General features: G+C 45.8%; 1 protein-coding gene across 3 annotated transcripts in view; it reads right to left on the bottom strand.

The window, feature by feature from the left end:
- CBLL1 (Cbl proto-oncogene like 1) overlaps window positions 1-24684 on the bottom strand; it is a 41005-nt gene extending 16321 nt beyond the window's left edge. Inside the window, exon 1 of one of the 3 annotated variants that reach the window (XM_063927073.1) lies at window positions 24407-24684. In XM_063927073.1, the coding sequence (XP_063783143.1) occupies window positions 24407-24494 (88 nt within the window). In that variant the 5' untranslated portion in view covers window positions 24495-24684. Of the gene's footprint in view, window positions 1-23921; window positions 24028-24048; window positions 24332-24406 lie in introns of those variants that run through there. The other 2 variants (XM_063927074.1, XM_063927075.1) reach the window with 2 other exon arrangements.
- Between the last annotated feature and the right edge of the window lie 3302 nt (window positions 24685-27986).

Below are 27986 nucleotides of genomic sequence, written 5' to 3'. Positions count from 1 at the left end.
CGGCAGAGGCCATAAGACCTCTGTAAGCATCTCTTGAAGTTCCGGGTACCAAGTCCTTCTTGGCCAATCCGGAGCCATGAGTATAGTTCTTACTCCTCTACGTCTTATAATTCTCAGCACCTTAGGTATGAGAAGCAGAGGAGGGAACACATACACCGACTGGTACACCCACGGTGTTACCAGAACGTCCACAGCTATTGCCTGAGGGTCTCTTGACCTGGCGCAATACCTGTCCCGTTTTTTGTTCAGACGGGACGCCATCATGTCCACCTTTGGTATTTCCCAACGGTTTACAATCATGTGGAAAAAACTTCCCGATGAAGTTTCCACTCTCCCGGGTGGAGGTCGTGCCTGCTGAGGAAGTCTGCTTCCCAGTTTCCATTCCCGGGATGAAACACTGCTGACAGTGCTATCACATGATTTTCCGCCCAGCGAAAAGTCCTTGCAGTTTTTGCCATTGCCCTCCTGCTTCTTGTGTCGCCCTGTCTGTTTACGTGGGCGACTGCCGTGATGTTTTTCCCACTGGATCAATACCGGCTGACCTTGAAGCAGAGGTCTTGCTAAGCTTAGAGCATTATAAATTTACCCTTAGCTCCAGTATATTTATGTGGAGAAAAGTCTCCAGACTTGATCACACTCCCTGGAAATTTTTTCCTTGTGTGACTGCTCCCCAGCCTCTCGGGCTGGGCTCCGTGGTCACCAGCATCCAATCCTGAATGCCGAATCTGCGGCCCTCTAGAAGATGAGCACTCTATAACCACCACAGGAGAGACACCCTTGTCCTTGGATATAGGGTTATCCGCTGATGCATCTGAAATGCGATCCGGACCATTTGTCCAGCAGATCCCACTGAAAAGTTCTTGCGTGAAATCTGCCGAATGGAATTGCTTCGTAGGAAGCCACCATTTTTACCAGGACCCTTGTGCAATGATGCACTGTTTTTAGGAGGTTCCTGACTAGCTCGGATAACTCCCTGGCTTTCTCTTCCGGGAGAAACACCTTTTTCTGGACTGTGTCCAGAATCATCCCTAGGCACAGCAGACGTGTCGTCGGGATCAGCTGCGATTTTGGAATATTTAGAATCCACCCGTGCTGTTGTAGCAGTATCCGAGATAGTGCTACTCCGACCTCCAACTGTTCCCTGGACTATGCCCTTATCAGGAGATCGTCCAAGTAAGGGATAATTAAGACGCCTTTTCTTCGAAGAAGAATCATCATTTCGGCCATTACCTTGGTAAAGACCCGGGGTGCCGTGGACAATCCAAACGGCAGCGTCTGAAACTGATAGTGACAGTTCTGCACCACGAACCTGAGGTACCCTTAGTGAGAAGGGCAAATTTGGGATATAGAGGTAAGCATCCCTGATGTCCCGGGACACTATATAGTCCCCTTCTTCCTGGTTCGTTATCACTGCTCTGAGTGACTCCATCTTGATTTGAACCTTTGTAAGTGTTCAAAAAATTTTTTAGAATAAGTCTCACCTAGCCTTCTGGCTTCAGTACCACAATATAGTGTGGAATAATACCCCTTTTCTTGTAGTAGGAGGGGTAATTTAATTATCACCTGCTGGGAATACAGCTTGTGAATTTTTTCCCATACTGCCTCCTTGTCGGAGGGAGACCTTGGTAAAACAGACTTCAGGAGCCTGCGAAGGGGAAACGTCTCGACATTCCAATCTGTACCCCTGGGATACTACTTGTAGGATCCAGGGGTCCTGTACGGTCTCAGCGCCATGCTGAGAACTTGTCAGAAGCGGTGGAACGCTTCTGTTCCTGGGAATGGGCTGCCTGCTGCAGTCTTCTTCCCTTTCCTCTATCCCTGGGCAGATATGATCTTATAGGGACGAAAGGACTGAGGCTGAAAAGACGGTGTCTTTTTCTGCAGAGATGTGACTTAGGGTAAAAACGGCGGATTTTCCAGCAGTTGCCGTGGCCACCAGGTCCGATGGACCGACCCCAAATAACTCCTCTTCCTTTATACGGCAATACACCTTTGTGCCGTTTGGAATCCGCATCACCTGACCACTGTCGTGTCCATAACATCTTCTGGCACATATGGACATCGCATTTACTCTTGATGCCAGAGTGCAAATATCCCTCTGTGCATCTCGCATATATAGAAATGCATCCTTTAAATGCTCTATAGTCAATAAAATACTGTCCCTGTCAAGGGTATCAATATTTTTAGTCAGGGAATCCGACCAAGCCACCCCAGCTCTGCACATCCAGGCTGAGGCGATCGCTGGTCGCAGTATAACACCAGTATGTGTGTATATACTTTTTATGATATTTTCCAGCCTCCTGTCAGCTGGTCCTTGAGGACGGCCCTATCTATAGACGGTACCGCCACTTGTTTTGATAAGCGTGTGAGCGCCTTATCCACCCTAAGGGGTGTTTCCCAACGCGCCCTAACTTCTGGCGGGAAAGGGTATACCGCCCATAATTTTCTATCGGGGGGAACCCACGCATCATCACACACTTTATTTAATTTATCTGATTCAGGAAAAACTACGGTAGTTTTTTCACATCCCACATAATACCCTCTTTTGTGGTACTTGTAGTATCAGAAATATGTAACACCTCCTTCATTGCCTTTAACGTGTGGCCCTAATAAGGAATACGTTTGTTTATTCACCGTCGACACTGGATTCAGTGTCCCTGTCTGTGTCTGTGTCGACCGACTAAAGTAAACGGGCGTTTTAAAACCCCTGACGGTGTTTTTGAGACGTCTGGACCGGTACTAATTGTTTGTCGGCCGTCTCATGTCGTCAACCGACCTTGCAGCGTGTTGACATTATCACGTAATTCCCTAAATAAGCCATCCATTCCGGTGTCGACTCCCTAGAGAGTGACATCACCATTACAGGCAATTGCTCCGCCTCCTCACCAACATCGTCCTCATACATGTCGACACACACGTACCGACACACAGCACACACACAGGGAATGCTCTGATAGAGGACAGGACCCACTAGCCCTTTGGAGAGACAGAGGGAGAGTTTACCAGCACACACCAAAAACGCTATAATTATATAGGGACAACCTTATATAAGTGTTTTCCCTTATAGCATCTTTTTTATATATTTCTAACGCCAATTAGTGCCCCCCCTCTCTGTTTTAACCCTGTTTCTGTAGTGCAGTGCAGGGGAGAGCCTGGGAGCCTTCCCTCCAGCCTTTCTGTGAGGGAAAATGGCGCTGTGTGCTGAGGAGATAGGCCCCGCCCCTTTTTCGGCGGCCTCGTCTCCCGCTCTTAACGGATTCTGGCAGGGGTTAAATATCTCCATATAGCCTCCGGAGGCTATATGTGAGGTATTTTTAGCCAAAATAGGTATTCATTTGCCTCCCAGGGCGCCCCCCTCCCAGCGCCCTGCACCCTCAGTGACTGCCGTGTGAAGTGTGCTGAGAGGAAAATGGCGCACAGCTGCAGTGCTGTGCGCTACCTTTAGAAGACTGAGGAGTCTTCTGCCGCCGATTCTGGACCTCTTCTTACTTCAGCATCTGCAAGGGGGCCGGCGGCAAGGCTCCGGTGACCATCCAGGCTGTACCTGTGATCGTCCCTCTGGAGCTGATGTCCAGTAGCCAAGAAGCCAATCCATCCTGCACGCAGGTGAGTTCACTTCTTCTCCCCTAAGTCCCTCGTTGCAGTGATCCTGTTGCCAGCAGGACTCACTGTAAAATAAAAAACCTAAGCTAAACTTTTCTAAGCAGCTCTTTAGGAGAGCCACCTAGATTGCACCCTTCTCGGCCGGGCACAAAAATCTAACTGGCTTGGAGGAGGGTCATAGGGGGAGGAGCCAGTGCACACCACCTGATCGGAAAGCTTTACTTTTGTGCCCTGTCTCCTGCGGAGCCGCTATTCCCCATGGTCCTTTCAGGAACCCCAGCATCCACTAGGACGATAGAGAAATTTGCGATAAACCCTTTAAAAAAAAGTTCAGATAACTTTTTGTAGCTAATTGGATACAGCGTTATCGCAAATATGATAACTCGTCACAAAATCGCATTATTGCGGCTAACTGGATACTGGCCAAAGTGTTTGCAGACAGCTTTCACTCATTTTTACTAGGTTCCACTCATGCGCTTTGCATGTGGTACTGTATATATCTACAAATGAAGTAACTGACAACGATACAGTCTAAAGTCAAAACACTTCCAGGGGATGTACTAAAAGGATGATCACAGAAAGGGATGATCGGGATGATTACATGCAGTTCACCTCCAAGACACTAGATGTCAGAATTTTTTACTTAATTTAAAGATTAACAAACAAAAAAACATCATATAACATCAAATTTTATGTAAGTCAGGCCCGAAAAATGACTTATAATATCTTTATAAATTTGCAGTAAAAAGTACATTATCCCACATTTATTATATAGTATAATATATGTACACATACACATACCATTGCATAAGGTGTTAAAGTACACTTAATTTCTGTTTTATAAACTGCATAAAAATCGATTAAAATTTACATTGGATGACCGCGTGATAATCACATTTCCGTATACCTGGGACTGTTTTCTATGCGTTTCCAGTGGGATGATGGCTATATCTTTTTTATTTACGTGGGATGATCACGTTTTTAGCGCAGATATACATACCTGGGACTGTTTTCTATGCGTTTCCAGTGGGGTGATGGCTATATCTTTTGTATTTACGTGGGATGATCGCGTTTTTAGCGCAGATATACATACCTGGGACAGTTTTCTATGCGTTTCCAGTGGGATGATGGCTATATCTTTTTTATTTACGTGGGATGATCACATTTTTAGCGCAGATAGACATACCTGGGACAGTTTTCTATGCGTTTCCAGTGGGATGATGGCTATATCTTTTTTATTTACGTGGGATGATCACGTTTTTAGTGCAGATATACATACCTGGGACTGTTTTTTATGCGTTTCCGTTGGGATGATGGCTATATCTTTTTTATTTACGTGGGATGATCAAGTTTTTAGCGCAGATATACATACCTGGGACTGTTTTCTATGCGTTTCCGTTGGGATGATGGCTATATCTTTTTTATTTACGTGGGATGATCACGTTTTTAGCGCAGATACACATACCTGGGACTGTTTTCTATGCGTTTCCAGTGGGATGATGGCTATATCTTTTTTATTTACGTGGGATGATCACGTTTTTAGCGCAGATATACATACCTGGGACTGTTTTCTATGCGTTTCCAGTGGGATGATGGCTATATCTTTTTTATTTACGTGGGATGATAACGTTTTAGCGCAGATATACATACCTGGGACTGTTTTCTATGCGTTTCCAGTGGGATGATGGCTATATCTTTTGTATTTACGTGGGATGATCACGTTTTTAGCGCAGATATACATACCTGGGACTGTTTTCTATGCGTTTCCAGTGGGATGATGGCTATATCTTTTTTATTTACGTGGGATGATCACGTTTTTAGCGCAGATATACATACCTGGGACTGTTTTATATGCGTTTCCAGTGGGATGATGTCTATATCTTTTTTATTTACGTGGGATGATCACGTTTTTAGCGCAGACATACATACCTGGGACTGTTTTCTATGCGTTTCCAGTGGGATGATGGCTATATCTTTTTTATTTACGTGGGATGATCACGTTTTTAGCGCAGATATACATACCTGGGACTGTTTTCTATGCGTTTCCAGTGGGATGATGGCTATATCTTTTGTATTTACGTGGGATGATCACGTTTTTAGCGCAGATATATATACCTGGGACTGTTTTCTATGCGTTTCCAGTGGGATGATGGCTATATCTTTTTTATTTACGTGGGATGATCACGTTTTTAGCGCAGATATACATACCTGGGACTGTTTTTTATGCGTTTTTGTTGGGATGATGGCTATATCTTTTTTATTTACGTGGGATGATCAAGTTTTTAGCGCAGATATACATACCTGGGACTGTTTTCTATGCGTTTCCGTTGGGATGATGGCTATATCTTTTTTATTTACGTGGGATGATCACGTTTTTAGCGCAGATACACATACCTGGGACTGTTTTCTATGCGTTTCCAGTGGGATGATGGCTATATATTTTTTATTTACGTGGGATGATCACGTTTTTAGCGCAGATAGACATACCTGGACAGTTTTCTATGCGTTTCCAGTGGGATGATGGCTATATCTTTTTTATTTACGTGGGATGATCACGTTTTTAGCGCAGATATACATACCTGGGACTGTTTTCTATGCGTTTCCAGTGGGATGATGGCTATATCTTTTGTATTTACGTGGGATGATCACGTTTTTAGCGCAGATATATATACCTGGGACTGTTTTCTATGCGTTTCCAGTGGGATGATGGCTATATCTTTTTTATTTACGTGGGATGATCACGTTTTTAGCGCAGATATATATACCTGGGAGTTTTCTATGCGTTTCCAGTGGGATGATGGCTATATCTTTTTTATTTACGTGGGATGATCACGTTTTTAGCGCAGATATACATACCAGGGACTGTTTTCTATGCGTTTCCGGTGGGATGATGGCTATATCTTTTGTATTTACGTGGGATGATCACGTTTTTAGCGCAGATATACATACCTGGGACTGTTTTCTATGCGTTTCCAGAGGGATGATGGCTATATCTTTTTTATTTACGTGGGATGATCACATTTTTAGCGCAGATATACATACCTCGGACTGTTTTCTATGCGTTTCCAGTGGGATGATGGCTATATCTTTTTTATTTACGTGGGATGATCACGTTTTTAGCGCAGATATACATACCTGGGACTGTTTTCTATGCGTTTCCAGTGGGATGATGGCTATATCTTTTTTATTTACGTGGGATGATCACGTTTTTAGAGCAGATATACATACCTGGGACTGTTTTTTATGCGTTTCCGTTGGGATGATGGCTATATCTTTTTTATTTACGTGGGATGATCACGTTTTTAGCGCAGATATATATACCTGGGAGTTTTCTATGCGTTTCCAGTGGGATGATGGCTATATCTTTTTTATTTACGTGGGATGATCACGTTTTTAGCGCAGATATACATACCAGGGACTGTTTTCTATGCGTTTCCGGTGGGATGATGGCTATATCTTTTGTATTTACGTGGGATGATCACGTTTTTAGCGCAGATATACATACCTGGGACTGTTTTCTATGCGTTTCCAGTGGGATGATGGCTATATCTTTATTATTTACGTGGGATGATCACATTTTTAGCGCAGATATACATACCTGGGACTGTTTTTATGCGTTTCCAGTGGGATGATGGCTATATCTTTTTTATTTACGTGGGATGATCACGTTTTTAGAGCAGATATACATACCTGGGACTGTTTTTTATGCGTTTCCGTTGGGATGATGGCTATATCTTTTTTATTTACGTGGGATGATCACGTTTTTAGCGCAGATACACATACCTGGGACTGTTTTCTATGCGTTTCCAGTGGGATGATGGCTATATCTTTTTTATTTACGTGGGATGATCACGTTTTTAGCGCAGATATACATAACTGGGACTGTTTTCTATGCGTTTCCAGTGGGATGATGGCTATATCTTTTGTATTTACGTGGGATGATCACGTTTTTAGCGCAGATATATGTACCTGGGACTGTTTTCTATGCGTTTCCAGTGGGATGATGGCTATATCTTTTTTATTTACGTGGGATGATCACGTTTTTAGCGCAGATATACATACCTGGGACTGTTTTTTATGCGTTTCCGTTGGGATGATGGCTATATCTTTTTTATTTACGTGGGATGATCACGTTTTTAGCGCAGATATACATACCTGGGACTGTTTTCTATGCGTTTCCAGTGGGATGATGGCTATATCTTTTTTATTTACGTGGGATGATCACGTTTTTAGCGCAGATATACATACCTGGGACTGTTTTCTATGCGTTTCCAGTGGGATGATGGCTATATCTTTTTTATTTACGTGGGATGATCACGTTTTTAGCGCAGATATACATCCCACGTAAATAAAAAAGATATAGACATCATCCCACTGGAAACGCATAGAAAACAGTCCCAGGTATGTATATCTGCGCTAAAAACGTGATCATCCCACGTAAATAAAAAAGATATAGCCATCATCCCACTGGAAACGCATAGAAAACAGTCCCAGGTATGTATATCTGCGCTAAAAACTTGATCATCCCACGTAAATAAAAAATATATAGCCATCATCCCACTGGAAACGCATAGAAAACTGTCCCAGGTATGTATATCTGCGCTAAAAACGTGATCATCCCACGTAAATAAAAAAGATATAGCCATCATCCCACTGGAAACGCATAGAAAACAGTCCCAGGTATGTCTATCTGCGCTAAAAACGTGATCATCCCACGTAAATAAAAAAGATATAGCCATCATCCCACTGGAAACGCATAGAAAACTGTCCCAGGTATGTATATCTGCGCTAAAAACGTGATCATCCCACGTAAATACAAAAGATATAGCCATCATCCCACTGGAAACGCATAGAAAACAGTCCCAGGTATGTATATCTGCGCTAAAAACGTGATCATCCCACGTAAATAAAAAAGATATAGCCATCATCCCACAGGAAACGCATAGAAAACAGTCCCAGGTATGTATATCTGCGCTAAAAACGTGATCATCCCACGTAAATAAAAAAGATATAGCCATCATCCCACCGGAAACGCATAGAAAACAGTCCCAGGTATGTATATCTGCGCTAAAAATGTGATCATCCCACGTAAATACAAAAGATATAGCCATCATCCCACTGGAAACGCATAGAAAACAGTCCTAGGTATGTATATCTGCGCTAAAAACGTGATCATCCCACGTAAATAAAAAAGATATAGCCATCATCCCACTGGAAACGCATAGAAAACAGTCCCAGGTATATATATCTGCGCTAAAAACGTGATCATCCCACGTAAATACAAAAGATATAGCCATCATCCCACTGGAAACGCATAGAAAACAGTCCCAGGTATGTATATCTGCGCTAAAAACGTGATCATCCCACGTAAATAAAAAAGATATAGCCATCATCCCACTGGAAACGCATAGAAAACAGTCCCAGGTACGTATATCTGCGCTAAAAACTTGATCATCCCACGTAAAATAAGAATTTACTTACCGATAATTCTATTTCTCGTAGTCCGTAGTGGATGCTGGGGACTCCGTCAGGACCATGGGGAATAGCGGGCTCCGCAGGAGACAGGGCACATCTAAAAAGCTTTTTAGGTCACATGGTGTGTACTGGCTCCTCCCCCCATGACCCTCCTCCAAGCCTCAGTTAGGTACTGTGCCCGGACGAGCGTACACAATAAGGAAGGATCTTGAATCCCGGGTAAGACTCATACCAGCCACACCAATCACACCGTACAACTTGTGATCTGAACCCAGTTAACAGTATGATAACAAAACGAAGTAGCCTCCGAAAAGATGGCTCACAACAATAGTAATAACCCGATTTTTGTAACAATAACTATGTACAAGCATTGCAGACAATCCGCACTTGGGATGGGCGCCCAGCATCCACTACGGACTACGAGAAATAGAATTATCGGTAAGTAAATTCTTATTTTCTCTAACGTCCTAGTGGATGCTGGGGACTCCGTCAGGACCATGGGGATTATACCAAAGCTCCCAAACGGGCGGGAGAGTGCGGATGACTCTGCAGCACCGAATGAGAGAACTCCAGGTCCTCCTTAGCCAGAGTATCAAAATTTGTAAAATTTTACAAACGTGTTCTCCCCTGACCACGTAGCTGCTCGGCAAAGTTGTAATGCCGAGACTCCTCGGGCAGCCGCCCAGGATGAGCCCACCTTCCTTGTGGAATGGGCATCTACATATTTCGTCTGTGGCAGGCCTGCCACAGAATGTGCAAGCTGAATTGTACTACAAATCCAGCGTGCAATAGACTGCTTAGAAGCATGAGCACCCAGCTTGTTGGGTGTATACAGTATAAACAGCAAGTCAGACTTTCTGACTCCAGCCGTCCTAACTATATATATATATATATATATATATATATATATATATATATATATATATATATATATATATTTTAGGGCCCTGACCACGTCTAGTAACTTGGAGTCCTCCAAGTCCCTAGTAGCCGCAGGCACCACAAGAGGTTGTTTCAGGTGAAAACGCTGACACCCCTTCATGAAGAAACTGGAGACGAGTCCCAGCTCTGTCCCGTTCAAATGGAAAATTTTAATATGGGCTTTTGTAAGACAAAGCCGCCCATTCTGACAATCGCCTGGCCGAGGCCAGGGCTAACAACATGGTCACTTCCCATGTGAGATATTTGTCAACAGCATGGTCACTTTCCATGTGAGATATTTCAAATCCACAGATTTGAGCGGTTCAAACCAATATGATTTTAAGAAATCCCAACACTATGTTGAGATCTCACGGTGCCCCTAGGGGCACAAAAAAGCTGTATATGCAATACATCCTTTACAATCTGGACTTCAGGAACTGAAGTCAATTCTTTCTGGAAGAAAATCTACAGGGCCGAAATTTAAATGTTAATGAACCCCAATTTGAGGTCCAAAACACTCCTGTTTTCAGGAAGTGTAGAAATCGACCTAGTTGAATTTCCGTCGTGGAGCCTTCCTGGCCTCACCCACGCAACATATTTTCACCACATGTGGTGATGACGTTGTGCGGTCACCTCCTTCCTGGCTTTGACCAGGGTAGGTATGACCTCTTATGGAATGCCTTTTCCCCTCAGGATCCGGCATTCAACCGCCATGCCGTCAAACGCAGCCGCGGTAAGTCTTGGAATAGACCTGGTACTTGCTGAATCAAGTCCCTTCTTAGCTCCCCAGGCCCTTAGTCCTCTGTGAGCATTTCTTGAAGTTCCGGGTACCAAGTCCCTCTTGGCCAATCCGGAGCCACTAGTATAGTTCATACTCCTCTATGTCTTATAATTCTCAATACCCTGGTTATGAGAAACAGAGGAGGGAACACATACACAGACTGGTACACCCACGGTGTTACCAGAACATCCACAGCTATCGCCTGAAGGTCTCATGACCTGGCGGAATACCTGTCCCGTTTTTGTTCGGGCGGGACGCCATCATGTCCACCTTTGGTCTTTGCCAACGGTCCACAATCATGTTGAAAAAACTTCCCTATGAAGTTTCCACTCTCCCGGGTGGAGGTCATGCCTGCTGAGGAAGTCTGCTTCCCAGTCGTCCACTCCCGGAAAGAACACTGCTGACAGTGCTATCACATGATTTTCCGCCTAGCGAAAAATCCTTGCAGTTTTCACTGCCCTCCTGCTTCTTGTGCCGCCCTTCTGTTTACGTGGGCGACTGCCGTGATGTTATCCCACTGGATCAATACCGGCTGACCTTGAAGCAGAGGTCTAGCTAAGTTTAGAGCATTATAAATTTGCTCTAAGCTTATTTATGCGGAGAGAATTCTCCAGACTTAATCACACTTCCCTGAAAATTTTTTCCCTGTGTGACTGTTCCCCAGCCTCTCAGGCTGGCCTCCGTGGTCACCGGCATCCAATCCTGAATGCCGAATCTGCGGCCCTCTAGAAGATGAGCACTCTGTAATCACCACAGGAGAGACACCCTTTTCCTTGGATATAGGGTTATCCGCTGATGCATCTGAGGATGCGATCCGGACCATTTGTCCAGCAGATCCCACTGAAGAGTTCTTGCGGGAAATCTGCCGAATGGAATTGCTTCGTAATAAGCCACCATTTTTACCAGGACTCTTGTGCAATGATGCACTGACACTTTTCCTGGTTTTAGGAGGATCCCGATTAGCTCGGATAACTCCCTGGTTTTCTCCACTGGGAGAAACACGTTTTTCTGGACTGTGTCCAGAATCTTCCCTAGGAACAGTAGACGTGTCGTCGGAAAAAGCTGCGATTTTGGAATATTTAGAATCCACTCGTGCTGTCGTAGAACTACTTAAGATAGTGCTACTCCGACCTCCAACTGTTCTCTGGACCTTGCCCTTATCAGGAAAGCGTCCATGTTTCTTTTAAGAAAAATCATCATTCCGGCCATTACCTTGGTAAAGACCCGGGGCGCCGTGGACCATCCAAACGGCAGCGTCTGAACTGATAGTGACAGTTCTGTACCAGGAACCTGAAGTACCCTTGGTGAGAAGGGCAAATTTGGACCTGTAGGTAAACGTCCCTGATATCCAGTGACATCATATCGTCCCCTTCTTCCTGGTTCGCTATCACTGCTCCGAGTGACTCCATCTTGATTTGAACGCTTGTATGTAAGTGTTCAAATATTTCAGATCTCACCGAGCCGGTTGGCTTCAGTACCACAATATAGCGTGGAATACTACCCCCTTCCTTGTTGTAAGAAGGGTACTTTGATTATCACCTGCTGGGAATACAGCCTGTGAATTGTGTGAGGGGGAGACGTCTCGAATTTCCAATGTACACCTGGGATATTACATGTAGGATCCCGGAGTTCCCTTGCGAGTGTTGCTGAAACTCTTGAGATGACCCCCTACCGCACCTGAGTCCGCTTGTACGGCCCCAGCGTTATGCTGCGGACTTGGCAGAAGCCGTGAGGAGCTTCTGTTCCTGGAAATGAGCTGCTTGCTGCAGTCTTCTTCCCTTTCCTCTCCCCCTGGGCAGATATGACTGGCCTTCGCCCGCCTGCCCGTATGGGGACGAAAGGACTGAGACTGAAAAGACTGTGTCCTTTTCTGCCAATATGTGACTCGGGGTAACAAAAGGTGGATTTTTCAGCTGTTGCCATGGCCACCAGGTCCAATGGACCGCCCCTTTATACGGCAATACTTCCATATGCCGTCTGGAATCTGCCTCACCTGACCACTGTCGTGTCTTCGTCTGGCAGATATGTACATCACATTTACTCTTTGATGCCAGAATGCAAATATGCCTCTGCGCATCACACATATATAGAAATGCATCCCTAAAATGCTCTATAGACAATAAAATCCTGTCCCTGTCAAGGGTATCAAAATTTTCAGTCAGGAAATCCGACCAAGCCCCCTCAGCGCTGCACATCCAGGCTGAGGCGATTGCTGGTCGTAGTATAACACCAGTATGTGTGTATATACTGTTATGATATTTTTCAGCTTCCTATCAGCTGGCTCCTTGAGGGCGGCCGTATCTGGAAACGGTAACGCCATGTTTTTTATATGCGTGTGAGCGCCTTGTCCACCCTAAGGTGTGTTTTCCAACTCGCCCTTACTACTGGCGGGAAAAAAGGGTATACCGCCCATAACTTTCTGTCGGAGGAACCCCACGTATCATCACACACTTCATTTAATTTATCTGATTCAGGCAAAACTACAAGTAGTTTATTCCCACCCTACAAAATACCCTTATTTGTGGTACTTGTGGTATCAGAAATACGTAACACCTCCTTCATTGCCCTTAACATGTAACTTGTGGCCCTAAAGGAAAAATACGTTTGTTTCTTCACCGTCGACACTGGGGTCAGTGTCCGTGTCAGTGTCTGTCGACCGACTGAGGTAAATGGGCGTTTTTACAAGCCCCTGACGGTGTCTGAGACGCCTGGACCGATACTAATTTGTCCGCCGGCTGTCTCATGTCGTCAACCGGCTTGCAGCGTGTTGACATTATCACGTAATTCCATAAGTAAGCCATCCATTCTGGTGTCGACTCCCTAGAGAGTGACATCACCATTACAGGCAATTTTCTCCGTCTCCTCACCAACATTTTCCTCATACATGTCGACACACACGTACCGACCTACAGCACACACATACAGGGAATGCTCTGATAGAGGACAGGACCCACTAGCCCTTTGGGGAGACAGAGGGAGAGTTTGCCAGCACACACCAAAAGCGCCATAATGTATATAACAACCCTAGAAGGTGTTGTTTCTATATATGGGCTCTTAATATATAATTATATCGCCAATTTATGCCCCCCTTCTCTTTAACCCTGTTTCTGTAGTGCAGGGGAGAGTGGGAGCCTTCCTCACCAGCGGAGCTGGTCAGGAAAATGGCGCTGAGTGCTGAGGAGAATAAGCTCCGCCCCTTTCACGGCGGGCTTTTCTCCCGGTTATTAGGAAAACTGGCCTGGGTTAAATACATACATATAGCCTTAATGGCTATATGTGATGTATTTATTTGCCAAATAGGTATTTATATTGCTGCCCAGGGCGCCCCCAGCAGCGCCCTGCACCCTCCGTGACCGTGTCAGTGAGCCGTGTAGCAACAATGGCGCACAGCTGCAGTGCTGTGCGCCACCTCTCTGAAGACTGTGAAGTCTTCTGCCGCCTGTTTCCGGACCTCCGTTCCGCCGTCTTTCTTCAGCGTCTGTAAGGGGGATCGGCGGCGCGGCTCCGGGACGAACCCCAGGCTGACCTGTGTTCCGACTCCCTCTGGAGCTCAGTGTCCAGTAGCCTAAAACTTCAATCCTCCTGCACGCAGGTGAGTTGCAAGTCTCTCCCCTAAGTCCCTCGTTGCAGTGATCCTGTCGCCAGCAGGAATCACTGATTAGAAACCTAAAAAAAACCTTTACTAAACAGCTCCTTAAGAGAGCCATCCAGTTTGCACCCTTCTCGGACGGGCACAAAAACCTAACTGAGGCTTGGAGGAGGGTCATGGGGGGAGGAGCCAGTACACACCATGTGACCTAAAAAGCTTTTTAGATGTGCCCTGTCTCCTGCGGAGCCCGCTATTCCCCATGGTCCTGACGGAGTCCCCAGCATCCACTAGGACGTTAGAGAAATAAAAAATATATAGCCATCATCCCACTGGAAACGCATAGAAAACTGTCCCAGGTATGTATATCTGCGCTAAAAACGTGATCATCCCACGTAAATACAAAAGATATAGCCATCATCCCACCGGAAATGCATAGAAAACAGTCCCAGGTATGTATATCTGCGCTAAAAACGTGATCATCCCACGTAAATAAAAAAGATATAGCCATCATCCCACTGGAAACGCATAGAAAACAGTCCCAGGTATGTCTATCTGCGCTAAAAACGTGATCATCCCACGTAAATAAAAAAGATATAGCCATCATCCCACTGGAAACGCATAGAAAACTGTCCCAGGTATGTATATCTGCGCTAAAAACGTGATCATCCCACGTAAATACAAAAGATATAGCCATCATCCCACTGGAAACGCATAGAAAACAGTCCCAGGTATGTATATCTGCGCTAAAAACGTGATCATCCCACGTAAATAAAAAAGATATAGCCATCATCCCACTGGAAACGCATAGAAAACTGTCCCAGGTATGTATATCTGCGCTAAAAACGTGATCATCCCACGTAAATAAAAAAGATATAGCCATCATCCCACTGGAAACGCATAGAAAACTGTCCCAGGTATGTATATCTGCGCTAAAAACGTGATCATCCCACGTAAATAAAAAAGATATAGCCATCATCCCACTGGAAACGCATAGAAAACAGTCCCAGGTATGTATATCTGCGCTAAAAACGTGATCATCCCACGTAAATACAAAAGATATAGCCATCATCCCACTGGAAACGCATAGAAAACAGTCCCAGGTATGTATATCTGCGCTAAAAACGTGATCATCCCACGTAAATAAAAAAGATATAGCCATCATCCCACCGGAAACGCATAGAAAACAGTCCCAGGTATATATATCTGCGCTAAAAACGTGATCATCCCACGTAAATACAAAAGATATAGCCATCATCCCACTGGAAACGCATAGAAAACAGTCCCAGGTATATATATCTGCGCTAAAAACGTGATCATCCCACGTAAAAACAAAAGATATAGCCATCATCCCACCGGAAACGCATAGAAAACTGTCCCAGGTATGTATATCTGCGCTAAAAACGTGATCATCCCACGTAAATACAAAAGATATAGCCATCATCCCACTGGAAACGCATAGAAAACAGTCCCAGGTATGTCTATCTGCGCTAAAAACGTGATCATCCCACGTAAATAAAAAAGATATAGCCATCATCCCACTGGAAACGCATAGAAAACTGTCCCAGGTATGTATATCTGCGCTAAAAACGTGATCATCCCACGTAAATACAAAAGATATAGCCATCATCCCACTGGAAACGCATAGAAAACAGTCCCAGGTATGTATATCTGCGCTAAAAACGTGATCATCCCACGTAAATAAAAAAGATATAGCCATCATCCCACTGGAAACGCATAGAAAACTGTCCCAGGTATGTATATCTGCGCTAAAAACGTGATCATCCCACGTAAATACCATAGATATAGCCATCATCCCACCGGAAACGCATAGAAAACAGTCCCAGGTATGTATATCTGCGCTAAAAACGTGATCATCCCACATAAATACAAAAGATATAGCCATCATCCCACTGGAAACGCATAGAAAACAGTCCCAGGTATGTATATCTGCGCTAAAAACGTGATCATCCCACGTAAATAAAAAAGATATAGCCATCATCCCACTGGAAACGCATAGAAAACAGTCCCAGGTATGTATATCTGCGCTAAAAATGTGATCATCCCATGTAAATAAAAAAGATATAGCCATCATCCCACTGGAAACGCATAGAAAACAGTCCCAGGTATGTATATCTGCGCTAAAAACGTGATCATCCCATGTAAATAAAAAAGATATAGCCATCATCCCACTGGAAACGCATAGAAAACTGTCCCAGGTATGTATATCTGCGCTAAAAACGTGATCATCCCACGTAAATACAAAAGATATAGCCATCATCCCACTGGAAACGCATAGAAAACAGTCCCAGGTATGTATATCTGCGCTAAAAACGTGATCATCCCACGTAAATAAAAAAGATATAGCCATCATCCCACCGGAAACGCATAGAAAACAGTCCCAGGTATGTATATCTGCGCTAAAAACGTGATCATCCCACGTAAATAAAAAAGATATAGCCATCATCCCACTGGAAACGCATAGAAAACAGTCCCAGGTATGTATATCTGCGCTAAAAACGTGATCATCCCACGTAAAATAAGATTTTACTTACCGATAAATCTATTTCTCGGAGTCCGTAGTGGATGCTGGGGTTCCTGAAAGGACCATGGGGAATAGCGGCTCCGCAGGAGACAGGGCACAAAAAGTAAAGCTTTTCCAGATCAGGTGGTGTGCACTGGCTCCTCCCCCTATGACCCTCCTCCAGACTCCAGTTAGGTACTGTGCCCGGACGAGCGTACACAATAAGGGAGGATTTTGAATCCCGGGTAAGACTCATACCAGCCACACCAATCACACCGTACAACTTGTGATCTAAACCCAGTTAACAGTATGATAACAGCGGAGCCTCTGAAAGATGGCTTCCTTCAACAATAACCCGAATTAGTTAACAATAACTATGTACAATTATTGCAGATAATCCGCACTTGGGATGGGCGCCCAGCATCCACTACGGACTCCGAGAAATAGATTTATCGGTAAGTAAAATCTTATTTTCTCTATCGTCCTAGTGGATGCTGGGGTTCCTGAAAGGACCATGGGGATTATACCAAAGCTCCCAAACGGGCGGGAGAGTGCGGATGACTCTGCAGCACCGAATGAGAGAACTCCAGGTCCTCCTTAGCCAGAGTATCAAATTTGTAAAATTTTACAAACGTGTTCTCCCCTGACCACGTAGCTGCTCGGCAAAGTTGTAATGCCGAGACCCCTCGGGCAGCCGCCCAAGATGAGCCCACCTTCCTTGTGGAGTGGGCCTTTACAGATTTAGGCTGTGGCAGGCCTGCCACAGAATGTGCAAGTTGGATTGTGCTACAGATCCAACGAGCAATCGTCTGCTTAGACGCAGGAGCACCCATCTTGTTGGGTGCATACAATATAAACAACGAGTCAGATTTTCTGACTCCAGCTGTCCTTGCAATATATATTTTTAATGCTCTGACAACGTCCAGTAACTTGGAGTCCTCCAAGTCACTTGTAGCCGCAGGCACTACAATAGGCTGGTTCAGATGAAATGCTGACACCACCTTAGGGAGAAAATGCGGACGAGTCCGCAGTTCTGCCCTGTCCGAATGGAAAATCAGATATGGGCTTTTGTAAGATAAAGCTGCCAGTTCTGACACTCTCCTGGCCGAAGCCAGGGCTAGAAGCATGGTCACTTTCCATGTGAGATATTTCAAATCCACCTTCTTTAGTGGTTCAAACCAATGAGATTTTAGAAAGTCCAAAACCACATTGAGATCCCACGGTGCCACTGGAGGCACCACAGGAGGCTGTATATGTAGCACTCCCTTAACAAAGGTCTGGACTTCAGGGACTGAAGCCAATTCTTTTTGAAAGAAAATCGACAGGGCCGAAATTTGAACCTTAATAGATCCCAATTTGAGACCCATAGACAATCCTGATTGCAGGAAATGTAGGAATCGACCCAGTTGAAATTCCTCCGTCGGAGCACTCCGATCTTCGCACCACGCAACATATTTTCGCCAAATTCGGTGATAATGTTGCACGGTTACTTCCTTCCTTGCTTTAATCAAAGTAGGAATGACTTCTTCCGGCATGCCTTTTTCCTTTAGGATCCGGCGTTCAACCGCCATGCCGTCAAACGCAGCCGCGGTAAGTCTTGAAACAGACAGGGACCCTGCTGAAGCAAGTCCCTCCTTAGAGGTAGAGGCCACGGATCTTCCGTGATCATCTCTTGAAGTTCCGGGTACCAAGTCCTTCTTGGCCAATCCGGAACCACTAGTATCGTCCTTACGCCTCTTTGCCGTATAATTCTCAATACTTTTGGTATGAGAGGCAGAGGAGGAAACACATACACCGACTGGTACACCCAAGGCGTTACCAGCGCGTCCACAGCTATTGCCTGCGGATCTCTTGACCTGGCGCAATACCTGTCCAGTTTTTTGTTGAGGCGAGACGCCATCATGTCCACCATTGGTCTTTCCCAACGGGTTACCAGCAAGTGGAAGACTTCTGGATGAAGTCCCCACTCTCCCGGGTGAAGATCGTGTCTGCTGAGGAAGTCTGCTTCCCAGTTGTCCACTCCCGGGATGAACACTGCTGACAGTGCTATCACATGATTCTCTGCCCAGCGAAGAATCCTTGCAGCTTCTGCCATTGCACTCCTGCTTCTTGTGCCGCCCTGTCTGTTCACATGGGCGACTGCCGTGATGTTGTCCGACTGGATCAACACCGGTTTTCCCTGAAGCAGAGGTTCTGCCTGGCTTAGAGCATTGTATATTGCTCTTAGTTCCAGAATGTTTATGTGAAGAGACGTTTCCAGGCTCGTCCATACTCCCTGGAAGTTTCTTCCTTGTGTGACTGCTCCCCAGCCTCTCAGGCTGGCGTCCGTGGTCACCAGGATCCAATCCTGTATGCCGAATCTGCGGCCCTCCAATAGATGAGCACTCTGCAACCACCACAGAAGAGACACCCTTGTCCTTGGAGACAGGGTTATCCGCAGGTGCATCTGAAGATGCGACCCTGACCATTTGTCCAACAGATCCCTTTGGAAAATTCTTGCGTGGAATCTGCCGAATGGAATTGCTTCGTAAGAAGCCACCATTTTTCCCAGGACTCTTGTGCATTGATGTACAGACACCTTTCCTGGTTTTAGGAGGTTCCTGACAAGCTCGGATAACTCCTTGGCTTTTTCCTCCGGGAGAAAAACCTTTTTCTGAACCGTGTCCAGAATCATCCCTAGGAACAGCAGACGAGTTGTCGGCATTAACTGGGATTTTGGAATATTCAGAATCCACCCGTGCTGTTTTAGCACTTCTTGCGACAGTGCTAATCCCATCTCTAGCTGTTCTCTGGACCTTGCCCTTATTAGGAGATCGTCCAAGTATGGGATAATTAATATGCCTTTTCTTCGAAGAAGAATCATCATCTCGGCCATTACCTTTGTAAAGACCCGAGGTGCCGTGGACAATCCGAACGGCAGCGTCTGAAACTGATAGTGACAGTTTTGTACAACGAACCTGAGGTACCCCTGGTGTGAGGGGTAAATTGGAACGTGGAGATACGCATCCTTGATGTCCAAGGATACCATAAAGTCCCCCTCTTCCAGGTTCGCTATCACTGCTCTGAGTGACTCCATCTTGAACTTGAACTTCTTTATGTACAGGTTCAAGGACTTCAGATTTAGAATAGGCCTTACCGAGCCATCCGGCTTCGGTACCACAAAAAGAGTGGAATAATACCCCTTCCCTTGTTGTAGAAGAGGTACCTTGACTATCACCTGCTGAGAGTACAGCTTGTGAATGGCTTCCAAAACCGTCTCCCTTTCGGAGGGGGACGTTGGTAAAGCAGACTTCAGGAAACGGCGAGGTGGATCTGTCTCTAATTCCAACCTGTACCCCTGAGATATTATCTGCAGGATCCAGGGATCTACCTGCGAGTGAGCCCACTGCGCGCTGTAATTTTTGAGACGACCACCCACCGTCCCCGAGTCCGCTTGAGAAGCCCCAGCGTCATGCTGAGGCTTTTGTAGAAGCCGGGGAAGGCTTCTGTTCCTGGGAAGGAGCTGCCTGTTGCTGTCTCTTCCCTCGACCTCTGCCTCGTGGCAGATATGAATAGCCCTTTGCTCTCTTATTTTTAAAGGAACGAAAGGGCTGCGGTTGAAAAGTCGGTGCCTTTTTCTGTTGGGGAGTGACTTGAGGTAGAAAGGTGGATTTCCCGGCTGTAGCCGTGGCCACCAAATCTGATAGACCGACTCCAAATAACTCCTCCCCTTTATACGGCAAAACTTCCATATGTCGTTTTGAATCCGCATCGCCTGTCCACTGTCGCGTCCATAAAGCTCTTCTGGCCGAAATGGACATAGCACTTACCCGTGATGCCAGTGTGCAGATATCCCTCTGTGCATCACGCATATAAAGAAATGCATCCTTTATTTGTTCTAACGACAGTAAAATATTGTCCCTGTCCAGGGTATCAATATTTTCAATCAGGGACTCTGACCAAACTACCCCAGCACTGCACATCCAGGCAGTCGCTATAGCTGGTCGTAGTATAACACCTGCATGTGTGTATATACTTTTTTGGATATTTTCCATCCTCCTATCTGATGGATCTTTAAGTGCGGCCGTCTCAGGAGAGGGTAACGCCACTTGTTTAGATAAGCGTGTTAGCGCCTTGTCCACCCTAGGAGGTGTTTCCCAGCGCTCCCTAACCTCTGGCGGGAAAGGGTATAATGCCAATAATTTCTTTGAAATTATCAGCTTTTTATCAGGGGCAACCCACGCTTCATTACACACGTCATTTAATTCTTCTGATTCAGGAAAAACTATAGGTAGTTTTTTCACACCCCACATAATACCCTGTTTAGTGGTACCTGTAGTATCAGCTAAATGTAACGCCTCCTTCATTGCCAAAATCATATAACGTGTGGCCCTACTGGAAAATACGGTTGATTCGTCACCGTCACCACTGGAGTCAGTGCCTGTGTCTGGGTCTGTGTCGACCGACTGAGGCAAAGGGCGTTTCACAGCCCCTGACGGTGTTTGAGTCGCCTGGACAGGCACTAATTGATTGTCCGGCCGTCTCATGTCGTCAAACGACTGCTTTAGCGTGTTGACACTATCCCGTAGTTCCATAAATAAAGGCATCCATTCTGGTGTCGACTCCCTAGGGGGTGACATCCTCATATTTGGCAATTGCTCCGCCTCCACACCAATATCGTCCTCATACATGTCGACACACACGTACCGACACACAGCAGACACACAGGGAATGCTCCTAACGAAGACAGGACCCACTAGCCCTTTGGGGAGACAGAGGGAGAGTTTGCCAGCACACACCAAAAGCGCTATATATAACAGGGATAGCCTTATAATAAGTGCTCCCTTATAGCTGCTTTATATATATCAAAATATCGCCATAAATTTGCCCCCCCTCTCTGTTTTACCCTGTTTCTGTAGTGCAGTGCAGGGGAGAGACCTGGGAGCCGTCCTGACCAGCGGAGCTGTGAGAGGAAATGGCGCCGTGTGCTGAGGAGATAGGCCCCGCCCCTTTTCCGGCGGGCTCGTCTCCCGCTATTTAGTGAATCCAGGCAGGGGTTAAATATCACCATATAGCCTCTGGGGGCTATATGTGAGGTATTTTTAGCCTTTATATAGGTTACATTTGCCTCCCAGGGCGCCCCCCCCCAGCGCCCTGCACCCTCAGTGACTGCGTGTGAAGTGTGCTGAGAGGAAAATGGCGCACAGCTGCAGTGCTGTGCGCTACCTTTAGAAGACTGCAGGAGTCTTCAGCCGCCGATTCTGGACCTCTTCTGACTTCAGCATCTGCAAGGGGGCCGGCGGCGCGGCTCCGGTGACCATCCAGGCTGTACCTGTGATCGTCCCTCTGGAGCTGATGTCCAGTAGCCAAGAAGCCAATCCATCCTGCACGCAGGTGAGTTCACTTCTTCTCCCCTCAGTCCCTCGTTGCAGTGATCCTGTTGCCAGCAGGACTCACTGTAAAATAAAAAACCTAAGCTAAACTTTTTCTAAGCAGCTCTTTAGGAGAGCCACCTAGATTGCACCCTTCTCGGCCGGGCACAAAAATCTAACTGGGGTCTGGAGGAGGGTCATAGGGGGAGGAGCCAGTGCACACCACCTGATCTGGAAAAGCTTTACTTTTTGTGCCCTGTCTCCTGCGGAGCCGCTATTCCCCATGGTCCTTTCAGGAACCCCAGCATCCACTAGGACGATAGAGAAATAAAAAAAAGATATAGCCATCATCCCACTGGAAACGCATAGAAAACTGTCCCAGGTATGTATATCTGCGCTAAAAACGTGATCATCCCACGTAAATACCATAGATATAGCCATCATCCCACCGGAAACACATAGAAAACAGTCCCAGGTATGTATATCTGCGCTAAAAACGTGATCATCCCACGTAAATACAAAAGATATAGCCATCATCCCACTGGAAACGCATAGAAAACAGTCCCAGGTATGTATATCTGCGCTAAAAACGTGATCATCCCACGTAAATAAAAAAGATATAGCCATCATCCCACTGGAAACGCATAGAAAACAGTCCCAGGTATATATATCTGCGCTAAAAACGTGATCATCCCACGTAAATACAAAAGATATAGCCATCATCCCACTGGAAACGCATAGAAAACAGTCCCAGGTATGTATATCTGCGCTAAAAACGTGATCATCCCACGTAAATAAAAAAGATATAGCCATCATCCCACTGGAAACGCATAGAAAACAGTCCCAGGTATGTATATCTGCGCTAAAAACTTGATCATCCCACGTAAATAAAAAATATATAGCCATCATCCCACTGGAAACGCATAGAAAACTGTCCCAGGTATGTCTATCTGCGCTAAAAATGTGATCATCCCACGTAAATAAAAAAGATATAGCCATCATCCCACTGGAAACGCATAGAAAACTGTCCCAGGTATGTATATCTGCGCTAAAAACGTGATCATCCCACGTAAATACCATAGATATAGCCATCATCCCACCGGAAACGCATAGAAAACAGTCCCAGGTATGTATATCTGCGCTAAAAACGTGATCATCCCACGTAAATAAAAAAGATATAGCCATCATCCCACTGGAAACGCATAGAAAACAGTCCCAGGTATGTATATCTGCGCTAAAAACGTGATCATCCCACGTAAATAAAAAAGATATAGCCATCATCCCACTGGAAACGCATAGAAAACTGTCCCAGGTATGAAAATGGTAGAGGGTGCCAGGACTCAATATTGATATTAGGATGCTGGTTTCCTTATTTCATTATATGGCTTTGTTGATATAAACCGATGCAGAAACAATATAAATGCTGTCAATTTTTTTTTAACTATGAATATATCATTTAAAAGCTTTATGTGCTTGCTGTAGTTTGTAAATTCTCAGTTGAGGTTAAAAAATATAGTGACATCTAGAGGTGCGAATAGGAACTACAGGCAATCATCCCGATCATCCCTTTCTGTGATCATCCTTTTAGTACATCCCCACTTCCAGACACATTACTAGTGGGAGATTTCAAATGTATATAAAGTTATGAGATTAAAAAAAAAAAAAAAAAAAAAAACGTACGGCAGCTGATACAGTAACTTTTCATCATTCCTTCGGTCTAGACCCAAAATTATCCAGAGATTCTTGTGAAATACTTTCACATCCTCAGAGCTCTCAGATCATTTATTATCATCAACTATGCACGTACAGACAAGCACACAAGACCAGTGGACAGCGAGCCCCCCCAGTGACGGGGACTTATCAGGCTTCCTGCGGATGATCATTGGCTATAGCTGTGGGGATGCGCTCTGTCGCCACATCGTGGAAACGACTAGCGTCCGCCCGTGCTCTATATAGTGATCTGCAACTTGTCACACATTACACCCGCAGCAACAGGAGAGCCCGGGGGACAACAGTGGCATAACAGGGCCTCAGCCAGGGCTCAGCGTCCAACTGCGCAACAGAAACTATAAATGACTGGATGTAATTTGCCGTCATTGTCCTGCGGGCGCTGGGCCGGGGGTGTGCAGGGAGGGGGCGGGTGTCGCTATCCTAAGCGCACTCACCACTGTGATCCATGGTGCAGCCAGGGCGGAAGTCACGGAGCGCTGTGAGGAAGGGGAAAGAGCGAGAACGTCGCCCGGAAATGAGCATGCGCAGTCACTGGAAAGACTAATGCGCATGCTCGGTAGGACCGTGTTTCGCGCGACAAGATGACATCAGAGAATCGCGGTGGGGGGAGATCCTGCAGCGCGGGATAGTCATGTCGCGACCCCGTCACATGTTGTAGAGTTGAGGCGCTGCGTGCCTTGCTAAATTGCTAGTGGACTGGAGTCGTACAGGGAAGAGCTGCCGACAGGATAACATCGATGATTTTAACCAGTGCCGATGGCCATCCCTACTTTATTAATCACTGGGCAGCGGCCAATCATAAGCAGCTGACATAAATACTTGCTTAGGGGGGTAATTCAGAGTTGAGCGTAGATGTGCTAAATTAAGCACATCTACGATTTGTTTCTCTGACATGCCCATCACAAGGCTAGTCCACACCGCATGTCAGGCTGTCGTCGTCCCCCACCACCACCACACATCCCGGGTCACTTGTGCAGGCACAGGTGTTCGCACCAGTGAGACGCTTTCTCACTGGCTGCACTGCGCTTAGTAATTCAGACTGCAATCTGTATTACCCACTAAGTTCAAAACACTTCCATATACCAACATTACAACAGCTTTGCCTAGGTACGCTAGACTCCGTGTCCTGGCAACAGGGGGACATTTAAAAAAACAAAACCATTGTGGGTCTCTGTGCCATCAGCATTGGAGATCCATTGGATCTCTGCCATCAATGGTAAAAAACACCTATGGTTGGTGGGATAATAATAGTTTGCCGCCGTTGGTTGCTGGCAATGGGAGGTGGTTGATAGTTAAAGATAAGATAAGAATAATTTATTGTCACTATAGCATAAACATGTATAGTGAAATTACATGCAGTTCTCATATGTACACCAGATAAAATACATCACATAAAATTTCGCAAAGTTGAGAATTCAAGCTAACAATCACAGAAGGGAAGAAACTATTCCTTAACCTAGTGTGGTACAACATCTTAAACACCTATAACGTCTCCCCGATGGCAAAAGGGAAAAAAAAATATTACAGGGGTGACCCCTATCTTCAATCATTGTAATTGCCTTCGACAGACTCCTTTCAGTGAGTACATCCGCCAACCTAGCAAGGATTGGCCAATGAGCCTCTGCAGATTTGATCAATCTCTCCAGGGCAACAAGATCAGAACACTTGGCATTACCATACCACACCATGGGGGTAATTCCAAGTTGATCGCAGCAGGATTTTTGATAGCAATTGGGCAAAACCATGTGCACTGCAGGGGAGGCAGATATAACATGTGCAGAGAGAGTTAGATTTGGGTGGGGTGTAGTCAAACTGAAATCTAAATTGCAGTGTAAAAATAAAGCAGACAGTATTTACCCTGCACAGAAACAAAATAACCCACCCAAATCTAACTCTCTCTGCAAATGTTATATCTGCCCCTCCTCCAGTACACATGGTTTTGCCCAATTGCTAACAAACTTGCTACTGCGATCAACTCAGAATGACCCCCCATGATCGCGTAGGTCAGCAAGCTCTCAATCACGCAGCGGTAGAAATTAACAAAAGTTGATTGCTGCAAACCTGCTGCTCAGAGCTTCCGTAAGAAAAAAAAAGACGCTGCTGAGCTTTCCCAACCACTGACGTGATATGCAAGGACCATGATAAATCCTCTGTAAATTTAATCCCCAAAAATTTCACATTGGTAACCCTGTCCACCTCCTCACCATTCAGTATCAACGGGCAGATGCTAGTTTTTTTAGATTTCCTAAAATCTATCACAACCTCCTTAGTTTTCTTACCGTTTAATAACCGGTTATTTTTTACCCCCCACTCAGCGAGTCTTCTCACTTCCTCTCTATAACTACTCTCATCTCTGCCAGTTATCAAACCCACCAGAGTGGAATCATTCGCAAACTTTATCACATAGATTGTCTCCGAATTAGACTCACAGTCAGAAGTATACAAAGTATATAAGAAGGGGCTTAGAACACAACCCTGCAGAACTCCTACATTTAATAACAGTTCCGAAGACAAGTCAGAGCCCAGTCTGACTGCGGGCGAGCTGTCAGGAAATCCAACAGCTAATTGCATATGGCCGTATCATATCCGATCTCTAAAAGCTTTTTTACTAACACCGCTGGCATTACCATGTTAAAGGCGGAGCTATAATCCACGAATAACAATCTAGCATAGGAGTCTCTATTTTCAAGATGACAAAGTACCCTGTGAAGCACTATAAGAGCTGCGTCTTCAGTTGATTTGTTTGACCGATAGGCAAACTGATTAGGGTCAAATCCCAATGGTATGACACTTTTTAGATGAACCAGAACAATTTTCTCAAAACATTTCATAAGTGAGAGCAATCGGCCTATAGTCGTTCAGACCAATGACCGACGCAGTCTTAGGAATTGGAACAATTAAAGTTTTAAAACACCGTGGGACAGTAAACAAGTGTGTAAATGTATTACCCGTCGTTATGGGGGAGAATTGGTATCAACGATCTATATGTGCGATATACCGCTTCTTCCCCATGTATGATAGCAGCGGTGCCGCCTCAGAGTAAGAGCAGGTCAATATGCGCAGGCAATGTATGAACGATCAGCATCGCTGACCATTCCAACAGCTGCATGGTGGCGATGCCCATACACTACAGCAGGGACAGAGCTGTCTCTGCCTGTGGTGGGTGCTGGCTCCGGACTGCACTGGGGATCTCGTGTGAGTAGTGAGATCTTGCACAGGAGCAGGCCGGGAAGGAGACACAGCGCGTCAGCACTCAGCTGATACGCTGTGTGCTCAGGGGGACGTCACCTGAGTGGGGAGCTTTGTTCTTACATCTTACTGATGTCCCTTCCTGCTTCGCCTCGTTAGTGCCTGGTGTTTCATGTGCTCGGTGTCATGCTCGTTGCCAGGGGTTTCATGCGCTTGGTGTCATGCTTGTTGACAGGGGTATATGCTTGTTGCTAAAGTTTTCATGCACTTGGTGTCATGCTTGTTGCCAGGGGGTAATGTTTGTTGACAGAGGTTTCATGCGCTGGGTGTCATGCTCGTTGCCAGGGGTTTCATGTGCTGGGTGTCACGCTCATTGCCAGGGGTGTGTAATCCCTGTTGCCAAGGGGTTTTCATGCTTGTTGCCAAGGGTGTAAGGTGGTCGCCAGCGCTACCCAGCTCCCTGGTCTCTGCACTTCCCGGCTCTGTCAGACGCTAGAGGTCAAGTAAGACCTCTAGCATCTGTCTCCTCCATGGCAGCAGGCATTTTGGGAGGGATATTTAGCAGATTGACAATCCGCCCTGAATCAGCGTCGGTGCCCCCGCAGCCCTGCGCCTCCAAGCCTTCGTAGTGGCTGCGGGATCTGTAGTTATGCCACTGAAATGCGCAGAGATGGTTCCATAGTGCAAATCAGGTTTTCTGCAGTGGGGTACACTGGTATTCCACAGGGAATAACATTGGGGTGTAGAGTTGGATATTGATCCGAGGCACCAACAGGCTAAAGCTTTGACTGTTCCCAGGATGCACTGCACCGGCTCCTCTATATC

The sequence above is a fragment of the Pseudophryne corroboree genome, chromosome 6 (genome assembly GCF_028390025.1).
Source record: "Pseudophryne corroboree isolate aPseCor3 chromosome 6, aPseCor3.hap2, whole genome shotgun sequence".
In the NCBI taxonomy this organism is placed as follows: Eukaryota; Metazoa; Chordata; class Amphibia; order Anura; family Myobatrachidae; genus Pseudophryne; species Pseudophryne corroboree.
This window is presented reverse-complemented; position numbering and strand designations above follow the sequence as displayed.